Source organism: Apaloderma vittatum, unplaced genomic scaffold (genome assembly GCF_000703405.1).
Source record: "Apaloderma vittatum isolate BGI_N311 unplaced genomic scaffold, ASM70340v1 scaffold9268, whole genome shotgun sequence".
Classification (NCBI taxonomy): Eukaryota; Metazoa; Chordata; class Aves; order Trogoniformes; family Trogonidae; genus Apaloderma; species Apaloderma vittatum.
Genome location: NW_009730177.1, coordinates 1061 through 24861, shown reverse-complemented (window position 1 = coordinate 24861; position 23801 = coordinate 1061). Strand labels below are relative to the sequence as shown.

The 23801-nt window shown below is 42.4% G+C and overlaps 1 protein-coding gene across 1 annotated transcript; it reads left to right on the top strand.

Annotated features, from left to right (window-relative positions):
* Positions 1–1008: 1008 nt before the first annotated feature.
* Positions 1009–9923, top strand: LOC104277898 (chromosome unknown open reading frame, human C1orf159). Its single transcript, XM_009874689.1, has 9 exons — positions 1009–1083; positions 1232–1322; positions 2822–2897; positions 4876–4980; positions 5823–5888; positions 6679–6813; positions 7941–7966; positions 8305–8335; positions 9314–9923. The coding sequence occupies exons 2-9, from the start codon at positions 1251–1253 to the stop codon at positions 9409–9411; spliced, it is 609 nt and encodes a 202-aa protein (XP_009872991.1). The 5' UTR covers positions 1009–1083; positions 1232–1250; the 3' UTR covers positions 9412–9923.
* Positions 9924–23801: the final 13878 nt, after the last annotated feature.

Sequence of the window (23801 nt, the reverse complement as noted above, 5' to 3'; positions counted from 1 at the left end):
TGAGCTTATGCTGAGTGGCTGTTTGCACTCACAAAAGGGAGGACTGGGCCCTTAGAAGTGGCTGGTTTCACAAATGCGTTCTTGTTTAGTGTAACTTATACATGAAATTAAGTAATTTTCTAGATAACAAGATTATACTTGTTGAGACAAATGCCTTTTTCGTCTGCCTTTTCTTAATATTTACAGGTAATAATATTCAGGTATTATGTCAAGGGTCATGATACATCTTTTGCAGTTATTTAAAACTCATCCCCTAGATTTTTTTTTTTTATTGAACGATTCTCAGTTTGAGATGTGTTGCTAAAGGAGTTTTTCCCCGGCAGCTGAAGGCTTTTTTTCGGACACTTCCCTCTGGTTAGAGACCTTGTCTGTCCCCATGTTTTAAGTAGAATTTGAAAGACTATGTTGTCTTAAAGCTATTAGGCTGCAGGTGCTGCAGATTCTGAGAACTGGATGTAGCTTCCAACATTATATTGACCAGAGAATATGCAGATTTTTACAATATTGACACAGGGAGTGTCTGAACAACACCGATCAAGCATGACACGGTACCTTTTAGTTTATCCGAGCCATCTAATGTAAGAAAAATGAACTTTCTTTAGGTTATGTATGGAGTTACATGGCAAAAGCAGAGGGGAGGGGAAAAAAAAAAAAAGCAGGGCTTGTAGCAGACTGTCCAAAATACTCTGCTCTCAAGGAACTGAGAAATATTCCTTATTAACAGATAGGCTTCATTAATGCTTCGTGACTGCGCTGTCGTGGGAGAAATTAATTCCAGCATTGCCTTTTGGAAGTGGTGCGTGCTCTGTCCTGCTGCAAATCCATCCGAGCTCGGTGCTGCAGCCAGAGGAGCCTGGGACCGCGGGGAGGCTTATCAGCGGTGGTGCCAGGCAGTTACCATTCTAGTGCAATCACATTGATTTTTAGATCCTGGGTGTGGAACAGTCTCTGCGTGGCCCAGTTTGGAGCAGACTGATAAGGCTCCTGGTCTCTTAGCAACCGCAGTCTGCCATAGCCAGAAACCTGCCCCTCTGCAGCTGGAGGGAAAATTGTGAATGTCTCAAATCGGTATCTCGAGCCAAGGTAAGTCATTCCCCCCCGGCATCTTTAATTTAAACACTTGTGCATTCAAATGTAAGGAATGTGTTGGCCGCAGTTTCTTAACTGAGGGAAAGCAGAACTTCTCTGTCATTCATAAGATATTCTAATTTCTTTCCCTGTTCTTATTTAGACCTGTGTCTTTCCTGGGCATGGAGGTGCAATATGTCCTTCTCTTAACTAGACTCGTAGCAGAAGTTGCCAGCAAATCTACTGAAAGTTCGGTAGGTACTTGGGTATTTTTTTGGTCATGCTATAAAAACAGAAGGATCAGATCACTTTCCTCTCACGTTACAGTTTACCGAGGACTTTCTAATCGACAGAAATGACCTCTGCTGCTGGTGGTCCTGAACTGTAACTGTTACGGAGGGTCAATTTGCTATGATGGCCGATTGCCTGTTAAAGCATCGAATTCTTTTGAGTTATGTGCTTGGAGGCCAGCGGGGATGCTACTGATAATGCCTCACACCATGTGGAAAAAGCACCGTGGTGATCAGAAAACGCCACTTTTCAAGCTGCTCGGTTTAACTACAAACAATCCAAAGCATGGGTACCCAAAATATTAACTTTTCAAATGACTGAGCATCTCTGAAGCGAGCACTGCTGAAAGTCGCACAAAAAGCTTGGAGCAGAAGACTTTGCTTGCAGGAGAGATTGATCAACAAAACTTTTAAAGAAACTGGCCTTAAGGATGTTATCTATAAGTCTTCTGGTTCTTAGCTGTAGCCTGCCTCCCCAGGATGTACTAACAGCGTGAAGGCAGCCTACTCATTTCGGTTTGGACAGTCCCAACCATTTTTCCTGATAGCCTTGATCTTTGTCGCCCCTGGATTTGATGGGTTTTGCTGAGCAACACGATAAGACTGGCTGTGTTAGGTGTGTTTAAGTTACCTGGATGGCTGAATATAGATCAGGTCTTGCTACTTTTGATCAGGGATAGTTCATCTCTTTTTATGACTAATTTGTGGAGGTTTTTTAGGAGAATGTACCTGTTTTGTGGCTTATTTTTCTTCTACGGATTGACAGAGTGGATATGCCCATGTCTGTAGGGGATGTTACTAATATCTGTCAAAAGAACCACGGAGTTTCTAACAACCGTTTATTTCTAAGCTTATGTCACAACTTGTAATTTGTAAACAGCTTTGAAATTGGGGGTGGTTTTTGCATAAACAAACCAAAAATAAACAAACTGCATGTCTTCAGGATACATGAAGTTACTCTTTTATGTTAAATGCTGGAAGAAGCAGTTTTTGTAGTTCTGCTGGATGGCTCTGCTGGATGTGGAAGTTGCCATCGCTTGCAATGTGGGCATTCCGTGCAAACGGGCTTTTTTTTTTTTTTTTGCCAAGAGTATTTCTGAGCAAATCTCTCAGGGCATTTGTGTGGTGCTGCAGGAAGGGTAACTCCCCTCTGTGCTTCACTGAAGAATTTAGCAAGTATATTTAGCAAGTATATTTCTTGAGGCTTTGTCCAAAGTCAGCAGCAGAGTGTGTGTTTGTCCTCAAAGTGTTGGCTTGGGGGGCAGCTCCTGGGTCAGAATCAGCTTGCTGGTGCATCTGGCTTGTTCTCTCCTTGTGAGATTGCTTAAAGCAGAAAGAAGTTGTTGCAGCCAGTGTTAACTACAGTTGCTACTTATTCCTCTGTGCTCTCTGGAGATATTTTTTTGTTGTTGAAGCATTTGAGCCAACTTAAGAGCTGTGTGAGATGTAATTTCTTTCCTTAGGTTTCAGAAACAGAATGCTGTGTGGATATGTTGGATTCAAACACTTCCTGTCCAGTAACCAACCAGTGCAGTCCAGGTATAGTCACTGTTTAATAAAATTCCAGATTGTGGTGTTTGACAGTTAACACCAAAGCACAGCCCCTTGTTAATTGGGGACTGAAAACAAAATAATTAGTGCCTGTACATATTGAAGCCTTTCTTCCTCTAGACGCAAGGTAAAGCTTCTTACGACTCACAAGTGTTGTTCTTGCATGGTAAGGAAAATAGACGACTCTTAATAAGGTTATTCTTTTATCTATTTTATTTAGTGTGCAGCTGGATTATGTAAGAGCTATTGTAAATGCCTGAAAGCCCAGATAATGAGCATAAACCCAGAAAATGTGTATTTAAGGGAGCATTAAGAATGATTTCAGTATTGTCTTGTTCGCACAGAATGCCTTATTCTTTCTTGTGCCATGTGTGTAGACTTGTTTTCTTTTAATTAGAGTTAAAAACTTCTTTTGTCACTCTCTGGCAGTAGCAAAAGGGTAGTTTTGGTTTTGTTTTGTTTTTTAATTTTGTAAGACCATTTTATTTAAAACCAGAGAATGTAAGTGGGAAAAATGGCTTCAGAGCCCACAGTAACAAGACAATTAGTGACTTAAAAATTGGGGTCTGCTTCTGGCTTCAGTCATTTCCTTCTGACAGTTGTTAAAGCATTTTAAGACCACTTATTGCCACTGCTTCATTAGCTTCTCTAACTCTTTCTTCATTTAATGCATTCAATTCTGTTTCTAAATGATCTTTAATATGGTATGAACAATTATTTCCAAGGTATAGGATTGTGTTCTCTTAAATCTTGCCATACACCAGTAATATACCAAGATTTTTGAATTCAAATAAGTGTGTCAATGCTTCCTTCTTCTTTCTGTGGAAAGTCTTCGCACTTCCACTGGGTCTGTGTTTAGATTAAATGTCACATGTAATTTATTACTGTGGGCATCAAACGTGCTGCTTCTCTCTAAGGAAAATGTAGCAGCAGAGCTGTTTTCAAATCAGCACCTTACTAATGGTTTGCTTTATGGGGTAATTGATACCAGTGTGGCTCAAGGCTTAGAGAACTGGATTTTAGCCAGCACAGTAAGGTGGTTTTTGTTGGTTTTTTTTTCCCTTTAGAACGTAATATGATCTAGTAGGAATATCCTTCTAATCTTCATGTCTCAAGTTTAAGCTTCAAGTGAAACCACCACAACCGTACTTCATTAAATTCAGTTGTTATTGAAGATGTGCCCTGTTTTGTTTTTTTTTTTCCTTTAAGACAAAGACGTAGCGATATGTGCATTTCAACGTAAATCAAGAGATTTGAACATCGAAGACATAGGCCAAGATGAAAGTTTAATCAGTTTCCAGCCTGCCTGGTAGGGTGACTGATAGAAAACACTCGCCATCTGTCACCAAATAGTTGCAACGGGCTTGGGTGGTGCTTAAAGTGAAACGAATCGTACAATACTTGAGAGGGCTGAGGCATGGGAAAAAAAGACTGTGCTGTGGCAATATTTGTGTTTTTAGCTTGCCGTGCTTCATGTGATTGACCATAAGGACACCACCATTTCTATCCGAGTATGCTTGGTTGGGTTTCTAGGATCTTTGTCCCTGCCTACTTCTGTTTTCAACACTATGTATTAAAAGGGTATTAAATTTTTGTTTCGACAGCGTGCGATGTCTGAAAAGAAATGGTAAAGTTCTACTTCTTTTTTTAATCTTGTTGGAGGGTAGTTACAGGTTGTTGGACGCTTCCCATTTTTCTCAAAACTACAAGGCGTGAAGCGGTGACTGGAGCTATGCTGGAGTTGTCCTCTGGGAGTTGTTGGCTTGTGACTCTACAGTCACTTGAAAAGTTACATCTTTTCTGGGTTAAACACTTTGAAAGGAAACCTTAATTTGTGTGGCTGAGTAGGAAGCAGGAGATGTTTTCAAGCAGTTGACCAAACCTCTACCTCTTTCTGAAGACTGGGAAGTACCGCTGGTGTTGCTGCTCTTGTTTTCAAACTTCTGTACATCTTGTTCTTCTGCAGGCTGTTACAGACGATGGAATGAGGACGGCAGTAGCAGCTGCATTAAATGCAAAAATGAAACCCTTCCTGCCTCGTCTGCTGACAACCTGACCGAGTGCAGAACCAGTGAGTTTTTTTACCGACCCTTTCTTTCAACGAGGGTTTTTTGGTCCTGACGTGCCTTCTTGCACGCGTGGTCCAACACAGACTGTTCAAGAAGGCATCATGTGGTGCAGATTTCCTCTCCCTCTCATGTGAAACTTCGGTGTTTTCCAAAGTCCTAATATAACTTTGAGCTTTTGGCCATGCAAGAAAACCTATGGAAACTTTGAAGTTTAATTTCCAGAAACTGTGCGGAGGGCTGTGGAACCATTGCAGGGTCTAGAATGGGGTGGGGGGCTGTGAAAAATCAAAATCTTGTTAGACTACCTAACCTGCGAAGCCAAAAGTTATTTTTTTAGTTTATTTTTTTTTAAATATATCGATCTGCCCAATGTAAGTTTTTAAAATAACATAAAAATGATTAAACTTAGAGGATAGAACCTGTATCAGACAGTGAATGCTGAATTTTGTGGTTGCTTTAAGCTCTGCTTTAAGAAAGACATTTGCTGTGGACTTCTCCAAAGCACAGAACAGCCCAGGCTGTACAGAGTTCTTGGCAAAATCTGTATTAAGAAGCCTGAATTTATTTTGGATGTGTGCTTTGTTTGAGAGATGAGAACCATTCCCTTCCTTGTAAATATTTGTAATGAAAAAGGGAAAAATTCTTGGACAAAGGATGATGCCTGTTTCCTTCCTTTTTTCGACATTCTCAAAGTGATAGAAAGAATTAATTTTTCATGGGAGAAGTCAGTCTTGCACAATTCTGAATAATTGCAGAGAAGCGTAATAGCCTTTTACTAAGATTTTTCAACAAATCTGTAGTTTTTGTTGGAGTTTACTTAAAAATAATTTTTTCTTGATTTCAGCTGGTATCAGAGGAACGAATTTCCCAAAGAATATAAGCACTGTAACTCCGTCCATGCAGAACATAGGTGAGTAAATGGAAGTAGCTATGGAGTGCTGGCTTCAGGATTATTCACTGTGTACCAACCTCTTCATGGCGTGGCATCTTGAAACGAGTTGTAAAACTTGTTTTTCTGTAGCCAAGATTTTATTCTAAAATGTAGCAGCCGGTTTTACTTTTCCTGTCTTGTTCTCAATGAGAATCTTTAAATCTTCAAGTTGAATTTTGAGGTAACTATTTCACCGAATGGTTCCTTCATTTTATACTTGTGATCTTGAAGTGATTTTTCTGACACAGGTTGAGCTGGTTATTTATGAAACCCTTTAACTTGAGTTTTGAGCCTGAGTTTTGCAGGAGTTTGAGGGTTTGGGTCAGGTGTGCTGTATCAGTGGCACGTTGCCAGTAAAGTTCTGTCTTTTAAGAGGTTTCATTTAAGGAACAAAAGAACAATATCAATGCTGAGTGCCTCCCAGCACTTGTTTTGAAAGCGATTTAAAGAAATAGAGCAATGCATTCCAAATTTATGGCTATCTTGAGGAAACTGGACACTAAGGTTTTCCTGACACGTGGCAGGTGGGATTAGGGAAGTCGTTCATATAGTGAAATGAATATTGAAAGATCTTTGCGAATGTTTCAGTGAGGTTTGTCTGTATATTTCAAAAAAAGCCCAAACAAACCAACCACTTTTCTTCTATGAATATCAGGAAGTTGGTCTTTCTCTTTTGTTTAACCCTTCTATTAGAAGACATTTCCAGTTAATACTGGTCTTTTTTTCTCTCTCCTTTGTTTTTTTTTTTAAATATATTTTTTCTGTACAGGGGGCCCAGAAGTGGCAGCCTCTCTCATCTTAGGGACATTTTTCATCAGTTTATTCCTGATTCTGTCTGTTGCTTCTTTCTTCTACCTCAAACGTGCCAATAAACTTCCTAATGTTTTCTACAGAAGAAACAAAGGTAACACACCTCTAATTGTTTATTTCGTCTCTGAAGTTTGTCTCTGTGGCCCTTCTCTGCAGGCACTTTGATTCCCACGACAACCACTAGCCCAGCATTTGCTGTGTTAGAGCTCCTTCTGTTGAAAGCAAGCTGTTTACTGGTTAGGTCAGCTAAACAAATAGACCTCCTGGCTTCGTTCGGGTCTCACAGGACTGAGCTTTAGCTTAAAAAGTTTAAAATGAGGAAAAGAAGGGGCGAGTGGAGCAGTACAATTCTGTTTTTTGGCTAAGACTGTTGTACTTGGTCATAGCAGCTTTGTGGAATATCACCTTCCCAGTCTCTGATATCACTTCGTATAAAAGTACACGAGTAGCTACCTAAGGTCTAAATTGATCTGTGCCATGGGAATTGCTAGTCTGCTAATCACAGCTGCCCTGCTGAAGCCTCTAGGTTGCTTCTGCATGTGTCTTGAAGTACATTTAGCTGGGGCAAGTTTTTCTTTCATTTTTTTCAAAGTGGGTCAAGAGCTGTCGTGCTGTGGTGTTTCTAAGCTGGCTGGACACCAGGCTTGTGTTGAGGCTTCAGTGGTGCTGGTCTGACTCCCACATTTTGTACTGGTAGTTCATTCTGGTCCAGCAGCTAAAGCATCGGTGCCCTCCTTTTGAAGAAGAAGCATTAGAAACATTTCCCTGGCTTATTATCGTGTTAGTTTTCATTCTGTCTGGATGATGATTATCACGTGGCCAATAAAGGCAGGAACCTCTTGTATAAAGGAGTTGCACCTTTTCACTTCTCAACTGTTTTATATTTGTACTGCCTTTTTTCTGGTAGTTGGCTCAAAGCAGTGTTTTTCCTACTGAAGCCTCTTCATGTTAAAGAGGTTCTGCTGTGGCTTCCTTCTTTGAAAGCAAAATAAGTCATTCTTGGAGACCTTTGCAACTCTCTTTCCCTAATCTTGAAAAGAGTTCTACAGACAATGTGTTCTGCTAATGGGATTTTGGAATGTACTGCTCTGGATTGGTAGTTTTTGACTAAACTTTTTTTTTTAATAATCTAGTCTGTTGCATGCATGTATTTTTAGGAAATTAGCAGTTCTAGCTTTCTAGTTTAATGATGGTTAGTCTCTCTCTTTCTCTCTCTTCTAGCATCTGTTCTCCAGCCTAGTGAAACAGTAAGTAAATTCTGTCCTTCCAATAGGAACAAGCAAGCATAAAAAATGAAGTAAACAATAAGTTAAAGTTATAACAGTTCATTAGGGAGCTACTTAATCTCATGTATGAGAGACTGAAACAAAAATAAAAAGTGTTTTGGGATTCTTTATCTAAACTGGAAAAAAGTGAAATATCAGTATTGACCATACGGATTCTGTTGAGTTACTTTCTCCAATAAAAGACTATGGTGCACAGTAAATATTACTGGAACCCTAAATCGTTCCTGTGTTTTTTTTTAATGAAAGATTGACAAGACAAAAGGTACTTTATTTGACATGACCATTCTTTTGTTGTGCAGGCATCCATGATACCTCCCCCGACCTCTTCAGGTGAGGAACTGTTCTCTGGGGCATGCTGCTACAAATATTTCGCTTTCCTTTTCTGTAGCCTGTTACAGAAAAGCAGGCAAGCTATCTCCAAGTGGATATGCTAAGAGCACACAGCAAGTCAAAACAATTACCTGTAAAGCCTGATATGGAACTGTGGAATCTGTTGAGGGGTCAGAAATCCAGTGAAATCTGTCTGGTAGAACTTTTTTTGGTAGGGTTTATTGCTTTAATTCCTGTAGCCATGCAGTACTGATGGAGTGCTTTCTGTTAAAAAAGATCTTTGACAGCTCCTAAAATAGATCTTCGACTTCTTTATCCTAATAGAGAAGTCTTACAAGTAGCTGCAATATTTTTTTCCTAAGTGCTCAAAAGTAAATTATTCAGTCTGGGACCTATTTTCAGCATTGGAATCTTCTTGACAATGCCAGGTCAACTCATTTTTCAGGCTTGCTAGCTTGCAGCTTATCAGCTTCTTGAAATAAATAACACAGGCTGTTTGGAATATACTGTTTTGTTGTGTGTGTGGTGGAGGGGTGGCTGTAGGTTGGCTCTTCTTGGCAAGGAGGGTTTGGCCATTAAACTGACAGCCAGTGCTCTTTGTGGAAACTTCCTTACCTTAATTGAGACGTCTGTTTAAACAGAAAGTACAGCGGTTGGGGATTTTGTTAGGGTTGAAAATGGAACATGTAGTATAAGCACCTAGAAATAATGGAAATGCTAGTTTGTAACAAACTTATTTAGTGGGCCATTAGAAGCTTGTTAAAAAGCTTATTTTTGGAATTTTGTTATATCAGCTCTATGTAGGCTTTTTGTGTGCAGTTTTTTTTTTGTTTGAGGCTTTTTTCTTTTTTATTCTTTTAAGGTCCAGAATGACTTCGGTCGCTCAGGTCTTGTTGGCTGGCATGTGTGTTCTGAATTAATGATAAAGGCAGGCTTATACAGCAGATGCTAACGATCTTTCTGTGCCCCCCATTTCAGTTCGGAAGCCACGATACGTCAGACGAGAGCGGTCACTAGTGACGTCGGCATCTGCTGCTATCATCTCTTCTTCCGAAACCAGGGTCAGCAATGTTTAGCCTTCGTTTCTTGACTGAGGACTTGAGGAGTGTACACAGTGTCGAAGGAACCTTTCCTGAATCCACTGAAGTGCCAGGAAAACGTGGCCAGCAGCTGACCTGAGTGGAAGCCAAATTACCGTGTCAAAGTGTTTGTGCCAAATGGTAACGGAGCAGGGGGCTGATGCAAAGGAACTGATGTCGGGCTGCAGCCGGCTCGGTGAACTGCTTTGGTGACCTTGAAATGCACTATTCCAGCTCTGTGGTTTCGCTCGTCTCCGACAGACGCTGTGTTTAAAATCTTTACGGAATCTGCCTTTCTTCTGGTGCGCTTTCAGTCTTGGCGAGTTTCTTCTTCCTGTGTTGTGCTGTGTTCTGTGTCCCCAGAGCTGAACGTCTCGGTGCTGCAGGCCACCGCGAAACACTGGGATTGCTCAAGGGTGTGGAGTCGAAGGATCCTCTAGTAAATGCGAACACCAAGTGCCACTGCTTTAAACTTGTAGGACAAAGTAACAATACTTAACGTGCAGTATCCTTTTTGAAGCAAAAAACCCCGATGCCTCCTGGAGCATCCTCTTCAGCCTATGACCTAGCTGACCCTATTTTTTAACTGTACTTATAGACCCACTATCCAGATCCTGTTGGTCGTGGTGCTTTTGAAGGCTGTGGTCAGTAGGAGACCAATCCCAAGTGTGGGAATTTGCTGGGAAGCTTTTTGAATGGGCTTCAGCTCAGTCCTTGGATGCAAAGCCATTTGCTCTGGGTTTGTAACGGATGAGCTGCTGTGTCTGTCGTGCAAAGACCGTCTCCGCTAGCTTCCTTCCCTTCCTGCGGCAGCTGAAGGGGAACCAGGATTCCTGCAGCGTAGCTGTGCGTCCATGAGACACGGCAGCGAGTACCGCGATGAGCTGGAGGGGTCAGGTGAACTTCTGCCAATGCAATAAGGGGTTTCTTTGGTCAAGCCCTTCGTTAACGTGCCTGACATCTGCAGGCCAGCACCTTATGACAGAGCTCAACAAGGATTTCCTTGTTGGAAGTGCCAGCCTGAACAGCGTCCGCTCTTAGATGCTTGTTCTTGCCCATCTTATGCCAGCTGTGTGGCTGAGTGGTCACTTGATCAGGAACTTAAAGTAGCTGTAAAATTTTTTTTTTTTTTTTTTTGGCTAGGCTATCCTTCACCAACTTTCTTCCTGGCATGGGTGACTCTGTTGCCATGTGAACACACAGGCCCGGTGGCACGGGCATAAGAGTGGGTGACTGGGAAATGAGTGAAAAACTGGAGGTTGCTAAATTGGTTGAAGTGTCGCTGTCACCGTATGCGAAACTGTAACTATGCAGCTTGTGCATTCCCACCTACCTGTGTTGCTGTTGCTGTTTTGGTTTAGCTGGCACTCCGTGATGAGTCCGTGCTCCTTAAATAAATCACTTGGAAGCTCTTCAGCGGCATCCACTGGCATGAACAGAAACTGGAACAGTCGGTTTGCTTTTTCAGGAAAATGTGAATATAACTGCCTTGAGCTGACATGACACCCATATGGAGAGCCTAAGCCTCCTAATCCAGATTCCCTTTTCTCTACAATTAAAAGCTTGTTCAAAAAAGAGAACTGGGATGGGGGGGGAGATATATTTATCTGATTGAACAGACCTGTTTTTACATAAGGTTCAGTGCAGTTGTATTTGCTTTTATCTCTCTCCTTCTCAAAGTAGTGAGATCTTTTGTAGCATTCAAACAAGCCAGGGCAAAGATTGGGGATAAAGAACAAACAATGAAGAAACCCCCATTTAAAAAAAGGAAAAAAAAAACCCAAACCCCACCACCTGAATTGCTGTATGGAGAAACTTAAGATTGTCTTTCTATCACAACGATGGAACTTTTAGTTCTACTGAACAAAACTGAAGACAGCAGACGGTGCCGTTTTGAGCTTTCAATATGAAACGTGCTTTATAGTTCGTGTGTTCCAAGTTCGGGAGGTGGCAGTTTTGTTTCTGTCATTTTGATGTCTTTAAATCACAGCAGTACAAAGACTTTTTTTTCCACTAGTAGAATTATATCTGGAGGTCATAGGGTGTTTTCCTGATATTAGTTGCTGAATATTTTCCTAGCTGCTAAGGAAAAGGAGTAACTATGCAAATAATGCCAAGAAACTGCACCTTTGAAAGCAGGGAGTTTCTGCTTGCAAATCTGTTAACCATAGTGCATTCTTGTGTTGCTTAGTTGCTAATATATTCTTTCTACTCATGAATTATGGAAGGGTCATTCATGTCATTGTACTGTCTGACCCCTATCTTACCCTCAAGTGCATATTGTAACTTAGTTTTTCATGTCAAGCATCTAATGCTCTAACTTCTGTGCAGTCAAATTTTTCTCAATTATGACTTCTCCCCTCCCTTTCCCGTAATCTTCCCCCGCCATCCCAGAAAAGTCCGTTAAACACAGCAGATATTTTTCCTATTCTTTTGTGTTTCAGGAACTGCTCGGCTTTTGTTACTGTCTTCTTATCCAGTGGACTCTTGGTCTAAACAATTTCTCATTTGTTTGCACTGTCAAATTAAATATGTAATGTAGTGTTTTGATTTCTATCTCCCTTCAAAATAATATGTACCTATAGATATTTTAAAAATTGGCTTTAACGAACCCTGATATTTAATGTATTTGTATATTTTTAAATTGTGCCAAAATAAACATATTTGAGCTTTTTTTTTTTTTCATGATGGTGGAGGTTGTTCATGTGTTTCCTTTTCAAGCACAGAAGGAAGGGAGCAAAATTAGCACCCAAAGTAGCTCATTGTTTCAGCTCAGTTGGTGCGTTACCTCTGTCAGAACTGAAGGTTGGAAAAAAAAAGATCTGACTGCTTTTGCCTCCTTCTACAGTAGGAGAGCCAGGCTCTTCTTCACACCTTGCAACCACAACCGTATGGCCGAAGCCACCCATTTAGCTGGAAGAAACTCTTTAGCAGAGAACGCAGCTTGAGTAAACGACAGGATTTTTACATGAGCGTCTGTTCACTTAAATTTCATTCAAAGAGTAGCAAGAAAACTCTACAGGAGGAGGCTACTAAACAGTGCCCGATGTACCAGAGGTTGACATAATCAGGGTAATTTCTTACCACTTAAAGGGGGAGTTATCATCTTGGTTTGAGTGTCTTCTCCCATCTGATGTGGGACTAAATTTAAGTGTGCTCTTCTCCCCTCTCTGCCAGTTTGATACTCTTGTTGGACTTCTTTCTTACGAATGGATCTTGTGATCTTAACCCCAGTTCCCAACACAATCTGTAACAATGAGAGCTGAGCCGAAGGAGCTGGGGATGCTGAGCCATGTGGTCTGAAATACTAGTGGTTAAATTTGTTAATGCTCTTTTCCTTTCCCCCTCGGGAAAAAAACAACTAGCTGGAGTAGCCTGATGGATGAGAAAGATGCTGCTTTTAGAGAAGTATGCTGATGAGGAAGGAGAGGCCAAATGTTTAAATGCCTATTGTGCATGCACTGGGGGAAGTCTAATAAACTTTGTTGTCAAAGCCAAGGTGACAGTGTCGCATATGGAGAGAAATTGTCCTAGAAAATTATCCCACCGAGACAAGAAGACTTAAAAGGGGATTTGTCAGTTAAATGGGCTCTGACCACCGTGCACAGGAAAATCTCACAGCCTTTGCGAGGAGGGAGTGCCGAGTGTCGCTGCCAATTTCAGCCCCTGAACTCCGTCGGGTGACTAATGGCAAGAAGCGAACTGGGGAGAGCTGGAAGTGGATGTACAGCAATGGAATGATTTGAGACTATTTTGCACACCTGAGAGGAGCTCTCCCCGTATCCGTATAAGGCCATGTGAAGGTGAGTGCGTTGTAAATGGAAGACTGGGGTAATTGTTTCTTAAAATCGTGAGTCTAAAACCTTGCGTTCACTGAAATCTCGTATCTGCTTGTGGGCCTCTCCAGAAGGCTGGTGTCACGCATAAAGAATGAAACAAATAATATCACATAGAGACCCCAAAGTATTTTGCTGAGTTTGCTAGATGAAGCGATCAAGCTTTGTGCAAGCATCATGACTTAGGTTCAACCTCTGCCTTCCCCATCGCATTGATCCAAGTTCACAGAACCCATGTGCTCAAGTTGTCTCTTGTGTCTTTTGCTGCAATTTTTTTTCCTCTGTCTTATCTCCCCAAAAGCTTCTTGGGAACATTGCTTGAAAATTCACCTGGGATTACAGGCACAAGTCTGTAACTCCCTGACAGTAACAGTTGAAGGCTGAAAGCTGTTAAACCAGAAAAGAAATTGAAGTGGAAAGAAGAAGCCAGGGAGACAACTTAGGTGCAAACTGGGGAAAAGAAAAAGTAAGGCTTTTTTGCTCTTGTCTCTCTGCAGTAACACAAGATGTGATCTCGGTTGCATGGGCAAGGAGGGTACAAAAGCTTGATATGAGGTTTGTTGAAAAGTCTAAAGGCTGCTTTGCATTTTTGTCATTTATTTTTAATGCTCCTTGCCAAGAGAAAAAGAAAAAAAGAAATGATGTAGTGTTTATCGTCTTAATAGCCTTGACATATTTTTATTGCTAACTGATTGGAAGCAACAGTATGCAGACAATTGCACTTCCCATTTCAGAGCCTGGTGATTTATGTCCCTTAGTTAAGTGTTAGAATTGTTTTTAAATGATGCTTCCAGCAAGATGGAACGCAGCTCTAAGGTATTTGCTCCAAATGATTAGGTCTCTGTCATTAAGGTAACAGGACTAATATAGGAGGGGTTAGCTTTTAGACGTGTCATTCTCATTTTGCAATGAGTGCTGCTTATAAATAAGTCATCTGTTTTGTTGCAATTCTACATCCATCAAATTGTAATGTTCTCTTCTGCTTTACAGTCCCAGTCCCCGCAGGAACGCTGACATGTGGAGCGCTCAACTTCCCAAAGCGCCGAGGCTCTTCCCTGATACCGTAGCATCATCCGTCGGCTCATCAAATTTACAGTCGTTTGATGCCTGTGCCTGTAAAACTCCATTGATTTTTCTGATGACAATTACTCCCCTTTAAACACCAACACGCAACTGTTCTTTCCCAGAGCAGGAGCTTTTCTTGCAAACTTAAACCTCAACCTGCTACTTTTTCTCCGTTCTCTCCATTGTGTTCACGCTGCAGGGCCCCGAGAGGCAACCCGCAAAGCGCAGGAGCTGGCACCAACATTTGTAAGTTCTCCTCATGCTAGGAAGAATTCCTAGATTTATGTAACGAAACGTGAAACTTTCGCTGGAGGTAAGGAAAAGGGAGATCTGCAATAAGAAGGCGAGCGGAGATGGTGGTGACCTGCCAACGGGACGTGAAAGCGCCTTTGTGCCCATCCCTCCACCCGTGAGGTTGGTTTAGCCCTGGGGATCCGGCCTGTATTCTCCGGCCTGAGCTTGCCTGGAGGTTTCCCTTGGCTCTTGCGGAAACCACCGGCTGGTTGTGGGGTGGCTGTGAAGTCTAGACAGCCCTGGGCGTAGTAGGCAGCTCTGCTCTGCAGCACGCTTTCGTTCCTCGGTAGGTTTGCTCTGTGTCTGCCTGGGTGTTTTTAATGGCTTGGCCCACCGAAGTGAAGCAAGGCTGCCTGCTGGTTTCAGTGAGCTGCAAAGCAGGACCTAAATCCATCCAGACAAAAACAGTTTGGGGCTGGAGTACTCACACTATCTTTTTTTTTTAATTTTTTTCCCCCTCTGCTAAAAGGAACAGCAGCAGAATTTAACCCTTCATTTTTGTTGCATTTAACTGTGCTTTCTGTACAATTTTTTGGGTCCCCAGTTGCGTTTTGCGAGGTGCAGGAGTGTGGAGAGAGAGCAGAGAGAACATAATTAGTGAATACTCATCATAAAGTGTTGCTGATGGGTGGCATCAAGAAAATTACTGCTGGGTGATGTCACTCTTCTTCCAAATGCTCTGCTTGGTTTGGACTTCCCTTTGGTTTTGAAGCTGTCTCCAGCTGGGTGGTGTCTTTGTGTGGGTCTGGCTTTACAAAGCACATTTACTCCTGGGCGAAACTGCTCAGGGCTTTTTTCCAGTCCCAGGAAAGCACGTCTTGCTGACTGTAAACCCTTTTCAGATTTATTTGCTTTGGCAACCCTGAATCTGCAAAGGTTGCTATTTTGCACTTAGACTTCCTTTATGTTTTACATAATTAGGAAGACAGGTTTTGTCAAATTAAAATAAGGCAATGTTTTCTTAAGAAACTGCCTGGGAAGTTCAGTCGATGCCGGTGACGGTTTTAGGCTCCTAGCAGAAATCCAAGTCAGACTCACGAAGTAATGGTGCAATCTTCTGTCTAGTTTAACGTTCTCAGTCTTGAAGTTGGAAGAAGTGGGTGAAAAAAGAATAAGAAGACCTAGTGGAGAAGTACACCTTGTTGCAAATACATGATTGCAGGAGAGGTCCCTTCTCATTTTCACTGCGCGATCTCATTTTGGTAAGGCAGAAAAAACTCCCAAGTGCCAGGAGTTGCATCAGTCAATCCTTTAGGTATCAACACTCTAGCTCTTCCAATTAGGTGAAGCGGAGGTTGTTAGTTAAAGGTAGTTAATTTAATTTTAATTACAAAAGAAGGAAAAAGAAAAAAAAAAATCCCTGACATCCGATTGGGGTGTCTGGTATTTAGCCTGTAGCCGTGCGGTGCTGTCCTAACATCTCTTTGACTTGGGCACTTGGTTGGCACTGACATTTCTCCTTCTCTGGGGTTTGTGACGAAGATGCTCTTACCCAACCTGCAAAAAGAGAATATGCTGTAGAAAGGAGCAGTGCACATCTTATTCCTGCAAATCACTGATGGTGCTGAAGGGTTTGGGATCACCAGCCCAGCCCATGGTGTGTTAATGTTTTGCACCTTTGCAGGTATCAAGTCTGAGAATCTCAGATTCATGCTCTGTGGAAATAAGAACTAGGAATAACTTGCTGGCTCCTGGCCTGGGGGTCTCAGCCGCGGTCACAGGCGGGATGGGTTTGATCACCTGTAAGGCACAAATCTTTGTGTTAGCAAAGCAGGAGGCTCTGTTCATGCTGTTGCCGCTCCGCTTGCAGACACGCTTCCATTCTCTCCAGGCTGTCAATCATTCTGGCAGCTTTCCGCAGCGGTAAGCGAGCATCCATTGTTAATTACTTCTTCTTCAATTTCCAAGGAGGATGGCAAAGATCCTAACGAAGTTAATTGCATGATCGAATGGAGTGTGCTCTGAACCACACAGAGAATTTCACTGTTGAAAACCTTTGGAGCATTAGTGGGGTTTTTTTCTCTTTTTATTTAAAAATAGTTTTTAAACAAATCAACTTCACTACAGTTTAAAAGAAGCACTGGTTTGTTTTTTTAAAAATAATATATTAACCAGACCAACCAAGAAATTCCAAATGAAGTTGCTCCAGTCTTAAGTCTACTATTGTAGTTCTGGTTTCATAATGTGGGATGCATTTTAATTGTTCTCTCTTGAGAGGCATCAGCTTAAATCTCCTCTCAATAATAGTTTTTCTTTGTGTGGGTGTCTATCAGTTTTATCGTTTTAACAGCCCACTGGAGCATGGGGCAAGGGTTTAGGCTGGGCAAGAAACGTGGAAACAGAACTCCATCAGGCTTTCTGTGCTCAGCATCGAGGCAAGTTTGCAGCGACTTTCAGGAGCTGCTGAATTTGAAGAATGTTTACGCGCCTGCTGATAAGAATATTGTCCTGAAACTGTCATTTGTGTTGCAATTTGTGCCTTCAGGTCAGCGCTGGGAAATGTAGCCTGTGAGTTTCGCCTCCTTTCTTATCCATTGTGCTTCAGTGGTAAGAGTTATTGTCTCATGCTCAGAACAATAACCAGAACGAGTGAGAGCATATTGCTTTCCTGTGCAGGTTCAAGGTGTGCAGAGGGATGGTCTTTCCTTCGGGCTTTTCCTTGAACTCAAGAACAAAAAGGCAGCATTATTGTCAGACTTACTGGAGAGCAAATTAAGGGCGCACCACAGAAGCGCGTGACGTGGCATCCAGGCTTTCTAGTGTTAGAAAGTGCAATGCAAATTCCGAATTTAAGCACCACTTGAAAACTCAAGGAGTGAGGAGTAAATAGGAGCAGCTTCACTCACACATGCCTAACGAGTGTCATTTCACCATAACTCTGGGAGTCCAGGTTGCTGTGAACAAGGGACTCTGTGCACTGGCCACCTGACCCCTCTTGTACGATGCGGTTCCTGCTGCCCCAGGCGCTATCTGTGAAGCCCGTCTGATTATTCTTGCTTTTACCAGCATCCTGGTAAATATTATTTGAAGACAAGGTGGATATTACTGGTGTGCCATTTTACAGCGAACCGCACAGCTCTTTATTGCTGGGTGACAAGAGTCCAGGACTATGACCTTTGGAAAGCTCTCACTCTCCCCTAAGGAATTTCAGGAGTAAATCACTGACTTTTCTTGCCGATTACTGCAGTTAAGCAGAGAACAAGTGCCCTGCCTAAATTTATTTATTTTTTAAATGTCATTATCTCCAGTGAAGTATCAGGCGTCTGACAGTGGTTATCACTTGATGTGTGTGTCCCAAAAGTTAGATTTTTTTTAAAATCTTGATACAGGAGGCTGTCATTTCTTCCAAAACTGACTTGGTGCAATTTTCAAAACTGTTTTGATGTAGAAAAATCATGATTTGTGCCAGCTACAAGATCCCGTTTATGCCTTCCCTGTGATATGCATGCTTTGCTAAAAATGCACCTTCTAAAGACAAGGAGGTGGATGAGAATTTCGCCTCTCCAGAACAAAATTTGCAGTAGCAAATTGAAAAAATCTAACTGGATGCCTCCTGGAAGAGAAGTTTCTGCAGCTTCTGGAGGTAAAACTCTTCTCTGGTGTAGTAATATCTAGTTAGATAAAGCTCAAAGCAGGGGCTCATCCTGCTCGCGAGTGCTCTCACTCATGACTTGTTTCTAAGAATGTTCCTCTGTTAAAAGAGCTAAATCAGTCTGAAAACAAGTTTTACAGCTAAATCCCAGCAGAGAGATGGCTGGAGATACTCGTCCTTGTTTACATTTTAAACCCTTTGGTTCTTGAATGAATTTTCTCTGATGGTTCAAGGAGATAAGTGCTTTCTTTATAACCTCTGACTTAGACGAGTAAACAAAAAGCTGGTTATGACCAGTGTGGCAACAGGACCTGTCCTGCCGCAGCAAAAAGTCACGTTCCAGCCAGACTCTAAGAACAGTTTGCCTAAAAGGGTGGATGGGTGGATACGGGGAGTGTGTGTTCCTTTGTTCATGCCCACCTCAGGAGCAAGGTTCTGATAAGCTTCTAGTGCTAAGGGTGTTCACTGGAACTGAAACGAAAGGACCTTCCACTGTGTTCGTGTTAGGGGCTGTGACGCTGTGCGCGTAAAAGCTGCCATGTGCGCAAGAAACCCATTCTAGTGGTTGTAGTTTACACCGCCTTGCATTTTTACATTCGTATAGATCTTCAAAAGAGAGAAGCGCCGAAGTAAACTCTGTAGGCTGATGCAAATAGACAGTTCTGGGTCTAACACACCTTGTAGCACGGAGCTGTGTTTCTGTGGAAGGCAGGTGATGGCCCGTGCGAGCAGGGTGTTGGGTACTGAGGACTTCATGCAGCAAGTTTTTTTGTTTCTTTTTCCTGAGGCTCCTAGTGCCCTTTGGGACGCTCCAGAAGAGAGCTAATTCCCGTTTTTACAGGGCGGGAGACTTTTTGTCCATGCAAGCCCTCTGGCTTAGACCCCAGCCGTTTTGATTTCCAGCAGCTGCTCAGCAGAAGACGGTTTCTGCACTAAAGCACTTGGGGCTCAGTCCTCCTTTCCTCCTGTGGCAATTAGGAGGGTGCAAGAGTGTTACTTCCACCAGTTCAGCAGCATTTCCTTCAGGAGCTGGTGCATCTCACAACTGTGCAGTGGGAGGGTAAGGGGTGTTGTAGAGGAGCGGTTGCTCTTTATTTGATGTTCACAGGGCTGTTGCTCCACCCCTTCCCATTGTTCTGCCAGCACATAAGAGGGTTTCTTTCTGATTCTTTGCTCAAACTCTGTGTTCCAGGCCCTCTGCTTTTCCTGGGAGGTGCAGGGTCCTGCAGTCATATTTATCTGCAAGAAGAAAGGCAAGCCTGTTGGGTGGGACAAAGCTGGCATTGTGCTACGTGCTCAAATAGAGGCTTGGCAAAGGCTTCACGCTCTAAACATCCCCTGGGCAGCGCTTGCTCAAAAACCCCAGGCAGCGAGTGCCACTTACGGGAGGGTTCTTTATCTTTGGAGGAAGGAGAAGGCAGTCGCTAATCAGCAGTTGAGGCACTCTGCTACCTGCTGGAGTTGGTGTCTGGTGTTTCTGAAGTGAGCAGAGAGGAGGGTGTGGTAGGAAGCGATTGTACAGAAGTGACAAAGGCGATAAAGGAATCCTGCCCCTGCTCCCAGCTGAGACAGGCTCCGGACAAAACCAGGCAGGGGGTCTTAAAACCCATTCATGCACAAAGCTGTAAGATAATTTCTCCATTTTGCTGAATGTCCTGCGTGTGCAATTGCCCAGATTGTCTTGATTTAAAATACCTCCTCGGTCAACTTCTGGGGATGCAGAACTGTCTTGTAACTGGCATAGAGCAGCTGTCAAAGGTTTTTTTCTCTCAGAGAACAGCTGGACAGCTTTACCAGTTTTCATCCATTAGTGCAAACTGCACAGTAATATATCCTGCTATATATCCTGCTAGCAGGCTTTGGAGGAACAAATAAAATTTTCTTAGCAGAGGCTGCTTGAAAGGAAACGCAGTACAGCGCTTTCCTTGCGTGATTATTTGTGTTTATTTGCATCATAACAGTTGTTGGATGTGCAAAACTTTTGCAGAAGCTTTTTCTGCAAACTCAGGTTTCCGCATTTCTACAACGTTTCTTTTTTTTTTTTCCTTTTCAACCAATAGTAACTGGTCAGCTACAGTGAAAACTTCCAATACTGTTTTGAGGTGGTTGGTTGTTTTTTTTGGTGGGGATTTGCCAACGTTTTAGCGTATTTCTGATGCCAAAGTTAGCTCAGAAAGCACTGGAGTATCTGTCATCACCACTGAGTAAAACAAAGATCCTAGGCACCGTGTTCTGGACCACCCTTCCTTAAAAAAACCTGCTCCTTGTCAAAGCGTTGACATGCTCCCGTGACTCAGTCTAGGACAGTAAGTTGTGTATGAGTGACACCTCGTGGTGCGATGTCAACAATTAACGTTTTGTCTTGCACATCAGCAGAACGAACTCCAAACCCGGTCCAACAGCTCTCGGCTCGGCGATGCAGCCCGCACACGCTAGCCTGAGGTATTTACTGCCCAAATTTCCTTGTCTGTTTGCTCACTTGAAGCCACAGCAGAAGCAGCTGGTGGAATTTTGCCAGTGCAGGAGTTGTTAAGGATAGAGAACTGTGTCTTTGCCCTTGGCGTGTGCCGGGTGCTGCTCCTGAGCGGCTTCTTGTGCATCATAGCACCTCACAGCAGGGAGAGGGCAACACACAAAATATTAAACACCAAAAAGAATCCAGTCGCTCTGAGTAGCACTCTCCAGATCACGTTCTTAAGGCAGATCCAGAATCCCTTCAGCAGAATATTTGACCTTTTAATTGGCTTGTTCGTGACTAATTTTGAGCGCCAAATAATGGTGGTTGCTTTATTTTTCATTACAGATTATTTCCTCATTCTACGACACAATTTCAGTAAGAAAATGTATTTCTGATTAAGAGAGACAGTGGTAAAAAGAATCTTATCTGTCATGATGATAGGACAAAGGCTTTATGTTGAGTGAGGAAGGAAAAAGCCCTAACATTGCATTTAATTTTAGTTTGCAGCCTGTCAAAAATCTTCTACTTCGTGAGGATTTCTCATTTGGAGAAATATTATCTCCCGAATTGTTCTCTCTGTTGTATTTGAAAATCCAATTCAAAGCATGTGCTGCCCTCAGATAACGCAGCAAGAGCTAATCTGGTTCTGCAGGTAAACATAATTTCAGGAGATTCAGAGCTGAATGGTGATTAAGATGAACTGAGCGTGTAATTTCATGAATTATCCACATTCTCACTTCAGATTCGGCAGGAAGAGTGCTTCAAGTAATTCCAAAAGGAAGACAAATGTCTGAGCTGCTCTCTGATGGAACCTTCGTGATTTCCAGTGTTGATTTTTTTAAAACGAGTCTTAATTCTCATCTGATTCTCATTTAATTCTCTTCTAAATTTTTGCAGAGCCCTGCAAGTGTAGCTGACACCAGTGGAAGCATCTCCCAGGTGAGCAGCGTGGGGTTTGGTTTCTGAATCTGTGTTCTCCTGTGGTGTGAATATCTGCCCCACCGGAACGAGAGGTCTGTTAAAAACAGTGAATACAAGTTACTAAAGAGTTGCTAGAACTTTTCACAAGTTTTTCCGTCGCGTCAAAATACACTTTCTAGGTATGCTACTCTGTTTCTGTTGCAATGCTGGGACTGATGTGCTCTGTGATAAAATGCCAGCACTTACTGGGCAGGGAAGCCTTTGTTACCTTATTATTACAAAGCAGCGTTACTCCTTTGAATTCAGTTTCCACTTTCAGCAAGTATCAAAACTGATATTGGAAGAAGTGGAGTTATAACCTTAACTAGCCAGGGGGCTCTCTCATAAAGCATTTTTTATTTTAGTGCGAAGTAATGTATGAAACTGCTCAGAAAAAGGAAAATACAGCACCATTCACTTCAACACTATAAAATTCTGCAAATCCCGTTTCGCGTCGGTTCCCCACGGACACTGTTCTTTAGCTCTGTCAATAATTCTCCTACAGAAGAGGCCAGCAGCTGGAGTTGAATGATGATGAAAAAGGGAGTGTGGAAGTCAGACTGAAGAACAGGTGAGGGGATTAACACCTCGCCCTGGGGAGAACTCCAGTGATCTGTGAGGAGGCTGCAGCAATGTAGGGCTTGTAGCCCAGCGAGTGGTTCAGTTAGGCACTATACAGTACAATTAACTGCCTGCAATTAGCATGAGTTCCTTAATTGCTATGTTTACATCTTGCAACCTCTCTGCTCTGATCAGACAGAGCCTCTTCTGCATATAAAGCTGGGCATAAACGTTTCGCTCCTCGCTCTTGTTTCCCTACTATATGCTAATTTAAAGATCTAAGATTGAGGTTTGGCAAATGAATATTGCGTTCAAATAACATGAAATAACAGAGGCAGCAACGATTTGACAGTTGTTTTGGTCTGCTCTTTGCCTTTACGCTGAAATAGATCTGTATGCCTGTAATCACTTCCCATTCGGAACTATTCCTCCCAGTTGCAAGCATACATAAAATGGACTTTAAAGCCTCTTAAAAGATTTGTCTGGAGTTGCTTTCTTTTCCCTAAGCACTTTCCTTGAACAGAGATCTTTGCTCCTGCAGGCAGGAGGATATTTTTTTCCCCTATCCCAAGTGGCTGCTGTCTGAGGCTTGTTTCTAAGATGTTTCAGAAGTTAACGACACAATATCCTCAGCTCTTTTGTGGTGTCAGATCTGGCTTTTGAAAAAACAGGGAGGAAAAGGCAGACATTAAGCCCAGCTCTCTTCTCTTTATACTTATGTTAATGACACTTGCAGGTGGGCGGGCCAGCGAAATGCAGGGAGCGTAATACCAGCACATCTCATCAAGGTTATTTTCTTCTTCAGAGGTTCTGCTCCGAACGTGAAATCACTTAAAGCTCACGGATATTTATATCTCGGATTATTTGAAGGCCTATTTCTGCTGTAGCATTCTGGGGTTTTGGGGTTTTTGAAATATTTTTAAATGCTTTGTGTTCTTTATTGTAAAAAGTCTACTGACAGGAGCGGTCTCTGTTGTAGCTGTTTTATCCTCAGTTGATAAATACAATACGTGAGAGGCTGATGGGCAAATGTGTGCCACGAAAGTTCTGCGGTATTTCAAGATTTTGGGGAAGGAGAGGAAGAGCAGTGTATGTAAAGTGTGTCTCATGGTCAGAATATTAAGAAATAAAAATTGCTACTGATCTCATCAAAATGCAACAGGTGACATTCCCAGCCTTGATCCCAAAGAATTCAAATAGCAGCATTCCCTGTGTTTTTAGGTGCTTTCATTTCTCTTGTGATGACTTCTCCAGTGCTTTTCCACTTGCAGACCACTTTCAGATTAAAGCAAGATGAAGAATGGGCTGTTTATTGTTGACTTTTGCGTACCATCCCTGTGCCCTCAGCAACAGGAGCTACCACCGGTCAAATACTGACTTTACAAATTGGGTTAAACAGGATGGAGACACTGAAGTATTTTGTGCTCTAATTGGAGTAAATTATCAGATTATGTGAGCAAATCTATGTGGGAGAGGTTACTTATCTGTTTGCCTTATCTTAATGCATGCTCAAAAACTGGGAGGCAATGATAAGGATGGTTCCTGAAAGGGCAGAAGTCAGAGGGTTGAAAGTGAAGCAGCTTCTAAGGGAATGTCCCAAACCTGAAGGCTTTAACTCGGC